The following is an 8,289-nucleotide window of genomic DNA, read 5'->3' on the forward strand; positions in this document are numbered from 1 at the left end:
TGGCTACTAGCTTGACTTTTATCCTCCACATGATTTTGCAATTTCTTTAATTACCAAAGCTCTAGCACGATTAATCGTTAAAAGACATAAATAAACATGTTCTTCAAGCTCCTCCACTTGTTTCTTAAACCCAATATTACTCTTCTTCAACTCCTTCAACACTTGCAATGAAAATCTATCTTCCCTTTTATCCAAACACAATCGAATAATTTCCTTATTATGGTCAATTTCATCATGAAGTCGAGTCACAAGCCTAGAAATCATGTCAAAATCTCTGTTCAAAATATAAATACCTTTTGTTGCTACGTCAAGTTGATCTCCAACTTTCCTTAAAAATCCACATTTCAAGAATCGAAAACTCATAATTTTTTTCCTTAATGGTTTTAAAGGTAGGCTTAAAATTGCCGGTCCCATGACAATTGCAGCAAACGTATGTGCTGCTAGTACTAAAGCTGCCACAACAACTAGTCCACAAGCCGCTGTCACACATACCCCGGAAGTCTTGTTGACATATTTGATCAATTTGATTTTCCTAACGACCCTTTTTTTCTTGGACTTCAAACATTGCAACACCGATGAATACTCATTGTTAATTCGAGTGAAATCTTGTTTTTTAAGGTCAGAGAAGGGGTTGTTGTGGATGATAAAAGATCGAAGCTCGAGTATTAGGTCACCAAATTGGTCAAAATTAGAGCAATTATCGATAGAGTCAAGGACTTGTTGGATGAAATCATAGTGAGATTGGACTTGGCTAATGCTTTTAAGGATGTGGCTGCAGAATTTTGATGCTTCTGCACTTATGTTGAAGTAATTTGTAAGAAGGGATTTTAGATCGTATTTTTTGACTGGAAAAATAGTTGTTTCAAGAATTGAATTAATTATTCCTTGGCTTGGATCAAGGAGGAATTCTGAGAAATTATTCATGTGACATAATTGAGAATTAGGAGATGACGGTTCATTTACAAGTAATTGGGCTTTTGTAAAGAAATCACCATAAGATTTTGTTCTTAGTGCCCCAAGGTACTCTTCATTTACATTTAGGCTTCTTTGTGCGTCTCTCGTTATTGTCTTGTTATCTGGAAAATAAATTTTAAAACTCCACTTTATTGAAGATCAAGATATTTAAAAAGAGAAGTACAATTAAAAAGAAAATAGTTCTTAATTTTTCACATAGATGCATTTAAACGTATTTGAATAACATAATTTAATTTGTTAGAACAGGTTGTTTGTTTTTATATACTTTTATCTAACTAGTTCCATGTATTATGCACAATAGCTATCATTTAAGTGACTTGATGTTGCATATTTTCTTTTAAACCTATATAGAAGTAAAACTTTTTTTTCCCCATTTTTGTACAATTGGGGATAGGGAAGAGGAAATGGGGGAGGGATTATACGGTGGATCGAATCTTTAACGTTTAGATAATCAACAAACTGAACTATAATTACCTTTGGTAGTTTCACACGTTGTATCTCCTGCCATCATCTTCAATCCTTCAAGCTAGCTAGAAATTAAAATTACCAAGTTTCTTCAATGCATGGAAATATCAAGAAATTGTGAGACCAATGCAAGTGTTTCTTTTCTAAAACCTTATAAGATAAGAGACGTTAAGGGTACCAAAATTAGCCAAGTCCAAGGTTGTCTTGGTTCTTGGTTGATCTGCCCTTTTTAAAGCCCACTTGCAACAAAGACATACAATTTTGATTTTAAGGATAATATCTTACGTTATCCCCTTTGCTGACATGCATTCATTTAATCTGAATGAAAGAAAAAACTTGTGCAATGTGTTTGCTAGCTTTAAGCCTATTATATATATATATATATATATATATATATATATATAGACGTATGCTGCTTCTTTGAAACACCTTTAATTGTTTCAGATGATAAGATCCATCTGGTGGTTGTTATATGACTTTTTTTCTAATTTATTGGCATGATTTATGTAATAAAAGTATTAGAGTCATGAGTATATATATTTTTCTTTACCTATAAAAGAAATATTCATGTGAGAAACAACTTTAGGACAACTTTAAAACTGTATATTCGGTAGCTAGTTGGTACATGCATAACAAAATTGAGTTTATTAAGCAAATTATATGATCAATTTGGATTCATTCTAATTATATACATACATACAATCATATACAGGTACATGTATATAATTACGGTAATTCATTTATCGTGTCTTCCTCTCCTCTTTACTTTATACCTATTCTTTCTTTTATATCTTATCTGTTTTTTCTTTATGTCTTGTCGATATTTATTTTTCATGTGTCTAACTTGTGTAGAACTACTGAATAGTAATTAATTACAAGTCTTATGTTTATTAACTTGGTAAAAATTAGATATTTAAATAGTACATCTCCAGCCGATTTTCCTCCTTTCACTCCTCACCAGCGCAAAATTTATTTTACTCTTTTATTATCTATAGTAGTACTATTTTTTTAAAAAAAAATTCTCAAAATTCATGTTAAAAGAATAATGTAATTACGTTTCTAATGTAATTACGTTTCTTACTTCATCACCTTCAATGCGTGCTAGTTATTGAGCTCATAGTTTATCTATCGGTATTATGACTTGCTTCTTTTCGCAAATTATTCTTATGTATATTTTTAAGAAAGAATTTAATTAAGTTATATATATTGTCAATTTAAATTATCAAAAAAAATACGAATAAGTCTATGTAATTTTGAAGGTAAGACATGCTTTCTGTTAGTACATATGTTTTTTTATACTTACAATATATATAACTTAATCTCTTTTCTCTCGAAAAAAGTAGTAGAAATGCACGGTTAAGAGGCAAGTATTAATAAAGAAAGTTGCACCAAACCAGCAGAACGATGAAACATATGACATAATTAGGTTAGAGAAATTTGAGGAAATATTGTTATGATTAGGAAAACAGTTATGTTGCTTCAGGGATACTCCCCTAATGTAACTTTGGTTAAACAACTACTCCTACATTACATGCTTATCTGTCTAGTGTATGTAAATATGTCTTTATCTACGCAAATAATATATAATATATGTGGCTTGTTCATATAAAGACAAGTAGGACAATAATTCTACATGTTTTTTTCAAAAGAAAAAAATATTACTAATTAATTTATCGTGGGAGTTGAGTGGAGGGTTCAATTTGGTGATCACTTCGGATGAAGTTGGTACTTGGTAGTGTTTATCGCAAAAGGCGGATTTAAAATTTTAATTTTATGGACTTTAGTAAAAAAATAAAAAAATTGTTAATTATATTTGTCTATAGTAAGCAAGTTTCTTTTTTACTACCTATTTTGTTATTGGGTTCTCAAAAAATATTTTTTATATATTTAGTAAATTTCTCAATAAAAGTTATAAGCCTATACAAAAGCTTCAAAAAACTGTTTGGATTGACTTTTGACTTAATTTTTATTATTTTATCTTAAAAACAAATGCTTATAAAAAGTTTCTAACCAAAATACTATAAAACTATTTAAAATTTATTAACTTAAAAGTACCTAAAATAAGTCAATTCAAACATTGTCTAAATCCGCCTTTGGTTTATCAAAATTTACATTTTCCACGTCTTCTTTCTTTAATTTAGATTTCTGCTTACATATTCCACACTTTTCCTACTTGGCATCCATGTCAGCATACTAACCCCCTACCCTTTTCTTTTCCTTTTCTTTAGATTCACCCCAATAATCATATTAAGATGAGTTTAAATAAATCGCCTTACACTTCATATATTTAGACAAAAATTTATCTGCATGAGATGTTATAAAAAATCATATTAATTTATATAGTTAGGAATAAATTAAAGTGAGAACTTAATTTGAAAGAATTAACGATGATTTAGGGATAACATAATATGTAAAGACATGTATTATAGTCTTTTTTTAAAAAAATCTTTTTGGAAATATTAAAAATTAAAACACAAACTAAAATATAGATATATATTTTAAAAAAGAAATGACTCGACATATCAGAAAACACCTTATCCATCAGTATTTACAGTTACTTGTTTTAGTTCTTGTTACTTTTAAATTCTTAAGTTTATTTTTTATGCCCGGATTTCTGCCAAGATATTCCGGCGACTTAACCATCTTCTGGGAAAAAAAACTCGAACAACGAAGCATATCGATTTTGTAGAAGACGACAGCAGGGTGGGTGGTGTTGGAAGACCACTGATAGGGGGTAGGGGTTAATTAGTGAGTAATTTTAGATTTATATTAATCTTGCCAGAAAAAATGGAGGTTCATCGGATTTTTTGACCCAATTTAATTTATATTTTTGTTTGCCATTATAGCTCCATATTTTCCTCTTTAGATGATATGGATAGCGTTGGGTGGGTGTTGGAGGAGAAGAAGATCTGGTGGGGTGACGGAGGGGTTGGGGTTGGGGTGGGTGGGGTTGGAGAAGATGATGGTGGGGTAGGTGGGGGTTAATAGTTGTTAATATTTATTTTTTTTGGATTAAAAAATGCCACGTGTCATTAAATTATTGGTCATTTTTTCTATTTAAAAGTCATTATTTGATAATTATTTTTGATATATATATATATATATATATATATATATATATATATATATATATATATATATATACACTACGTGTCTTTATTTAATTCAGTCATTTTGACACGTCAAGCGAGTGTATTACACACACTTAATATATTTTGGTGATTATCAAAAAAATGTCAAGATGACACATTCGACAGGTGTCTAAAATGAACATCTCCTGGTTTAGGTGTCTAAGTGAAAGTTGGTGCCAACTTTAGGGGGCCTCCAATTGATAGTTAGACCATTACTAATGAGGACAAAACTTCCTCTTTCGGTATGGGGGCATGCTATTTTGCATACAGCAGCACTTGTGTGCATAATGCCAACAAATTTTTATGAATTTTTTCCATTACAGTTGGCATTTGGAAGGGAGCCAAATATATTCCATCTTAGAATATTTGAGTGTGCGGTATATGTCCCAATTGCTCTACCTCACCGCACAAAGATGGGTCTCCAAAGAAGGTTTGGAATATATGTTGAGTATGCATCTTCTTCTATTATAAAATATTTGGAACATATGACTGGAGATTTATCTATGACAAGATTCGCTGATTGTCATTTTGATGAATCAGTATACCCAATATTAGGGGGAGCATATAAGCAATTAGAAAATGAGATAGATTGAAATTCATTATCACTATCTCATTTAGATCCTCGAACAAATCAATGTGACCAACAAGTTCAAAAGATGATTTATTTGCAGAATATTGCAAATCAATTGCCGGATGCATTTACTAACCTTCCATGGGTTACTAAATCGCATATTCCAGCTGCTAATTCTTAAGTTCGAGTTGATGTACCGGTAGAATAACTTGTTCAGACAAATAAGTCTAGGCCACGCTTAAAACGTGGAAGACCAATTGGTTCCAAAAACAAAAATCCTCAAAAAAGGAAAGGAATAAATGATTAAGATGATCATAATTTGGAGGCAAGTGCTCAAGAAGAGCCCAGAGACACGACAAATGGTGATACCACCGAGGAGGTCCAAGTACTTAAAAATAATGAGAATGAAGAAATCTCACTAAGTTATGTCTCTACAGGAAAACGGTGAAATCGAAATAATATTGTGGTCGATAATATTTTTGTTTATAATGTTACCATTGAAATAATACAACAAGATAGAGATCTTGAACCAAAATCTGTCGATGAATGCAGACAGAGAAATGATTGGCCAAAATGGAAGGATGCAATTCAAGTTGAGTTAACTTCACTTGAAAAATGTGAAGTTTTCGGATCAATAATCCGAACACATAAAGGTGTCAAGCCAGTAAGGTACAAATAGGTTTTTGTGCGTAATCGAAATGAAAAGGGTGAAGTCGTAAGATATAAAACACGACTTGTAGCCCAAGATTTTTCGTAGAGGCCTGGCATTGACTATATGAAAACATATTCCCCTGTGGTGGATGCAATTACCTTCAGGTATCTAATGAATTTGGCAGTTAATGAAAAGCTTGAAATGCAACGAATGGACGTGGTCACTACCTATTTATATGGCTCATTGGACCACTACATTTTTATGAAAATTTCCGAAGGATTCAAAGTGCCTAAAGCATACAAGGATTCTCGAGAAACTTGTTCAATAAAGCTTCAAAAATCCTTATACGGGTTGAAACAATCAGGGCGAATGTGGTACAATCGTCTTAGCCAATATTTGCTAAAAGAAGGATATAAAAATGATCCAATTTGCCCTTGTGTCTTTATGAAAAGGTCTGGATCTGAATTTGTCATAATAGCAGTATATGTTGATGATTTGAATATTATTGGAACTCCGAAAGAACTTTCAAAGATAGTAAAATATCTGAAAAAAGAGTTTGAAATGAAAGACCTCGGAAAGACAAAATTTAGTCTTGGTCTACAAATTGAATATTTTACAAATGGGATATTTGTTCATCAGTCAACATATACTGAAAATATTTTTAAAAGGTTTTATATGGATAAAACACATCCATTGAGTACCCCAATGGTTGTGAGATCTCTTGATATTAATAAAGATCCATTTCGACCTCATGAAAATGATGAAGAGCTTTTGGTGCTGAAATACTATACCTTAGTGCAAATTGTGCATTAATGTATCTTGCCAACAATTCTAGACCAGATATAACTTTCTCAGTAAACTTGTTAGCAAGATTTAGTTCTTTCCCAATGCGAAGACACTAGAATTGAATTAAGCATATATTCAGATACCTCCGAGGGACCACAAATATGAGATTGTTTTACTCAAATGATTCTACATCACAATTGATTGGTTACGCAGATGCGGGATATTTATCTGATCCCTATAAAGGTCGATCGTAGGCAGGCTATTTATTTACATGTGGTGGTACAGCTATATCATGACGTTCAACAAAGCAAACTATGGTTGTCACTTCTTCAAATCATGTAGAGATAATAGCCATCTATGAAGCAAGTCGAGAATGCATTTGGTTAAGATCTATAACTCAACACATTCAAGAAAAATGTGGTTTTTCTTTGAAAAAAGACGTTCCAACAATATTGTATGAAGACAATGCTGCATGTATAGCTCAACTGAAGGGAGGATACGTCAAAAGAGACAACAAAATATATTTCACCAAAATTCTTTTACTCATGATCTTCAAAAGAAGAGTGAAATAGATGTCTAACAAGTTCGTTCAAGTGACAATTTAGTAGATATGTTCACCAAGGCATTGTCAGCTTCAACTTTTGAGAAATTGAGATACAAGATTGTAATGCGTCATCTTCGAGATATTAGATGATGTCTTCATCAGAAGGAGTATAATACGCGCGGCACTCTTTTTCCTTTAGTATAGGTTTTGTCTCAATGGATTTTCCTGGCAAGGTTTTTAATGAGGCAACACTTAAGGCGTATTATCAAATATGTGTACTCTTTTTCCTTCATTAGGCTTTTTCTTCACTCGATTTTTCCTATTAAGATTTTTAACAAGACACATTTCACATAGACATCCAAGAGGGAGTGTTAAAGAACAAGTGGGGTGACTGTCCACTTGTTTACTTTTTCTTGTAAGTAGGCAACTTATTTTTTCTTGTAAGTGGGCAAGTTGTCCAATAGTGTCATCTTTTTTGTCTATAAATTGCACTTTGCAATATAAAGAGAAGAACACACGGCTTTCTCAATTCTTTCAACTCTCTCTCCGTCTTCTGTTTTTTCTCTTATTCTCACCTTATTTTGCAAAGTTAATTTACTTTATAACATTATCATAATAAATATATATTATCTCATATTTATCGGGTAGTTTATCATCATCGGATTATGTTAAATTTATCCTAGTTAAATGAAGTTGAAAATTCATGCGAATGAATTAAGAGTCCGTTTTCATTGCCTTATAAGTTGTTTATAAGCTGTTTTCAGTTTTTTTGACTGTTTGATTGCCTAATTTAAAGTCATTTTGTGCTTAAAATAAATCAAAAAAAATAATTGAATTTGTTTGACTTAACTTATCTAAAGTAGCTTACAAGCTGCTTAAAATAAATTGATTCAAACAGATACTAAGTTTTAAAAAACCATATATATAAATATACATCATGCATTTATTGACTTGATATTAGTGAATACGAATAACTAAGTTTTAAAACACCATATAAATATTAGTGAATGCATTTATTGACTTGACACTAAGTTTTAAAACACCATATATATAAATATACATCATGTATTTATTGACTTGATATTAGTGAATACGAATAACTATTTATAGTGTAGACCTCTTAGTAGAAACTAAGCAAAGAAAGCATAGTACTATTGATTAATGA

The 8,289-nt window shown here is 31.3% G+C and overlaps 1 protein-coding gene across 1 annotated transcript; it reads right to left on the reverse strand.

Annotated features, from left to right (window-relative positions):
• On the reverse strand, positions 1-1,483 carry LOC129903537 (UPF0496 protein At1g20180-like). The gene is made up of 2 exons (XM_055979093.1): positions 1,450-1,483; positions 1-1,076 (listed from the first exon to the last, which is right to left on the reverse strand). The coding sequence occupies exons 1-2, from the start codon at positions 1,481-1,483 to the stop codon at positions 19-21; spliced, it is 1,092 nt and encodes a 363-aa protein (XP_055835068.1). The 3' UTR covers positions 1-18.
• Positions 1,484-8,289: the final 6,806 nt, after the last annotated feature.

The sequence above is a fragment of the Solanum dulcamara genome, chromosome 9 (assembly GCF_947179165.1).
Source record: "Solanum dulcamara chromosome 9, daSolDulc1.2, whole genome shotgun sequence".
Lineage (NCBI taxonomy): Eukaryota > Viridiplantae > Streptophyta > Magnoliopsida > Solanales > Solanaceae > Solanum > Solanum dulcamara.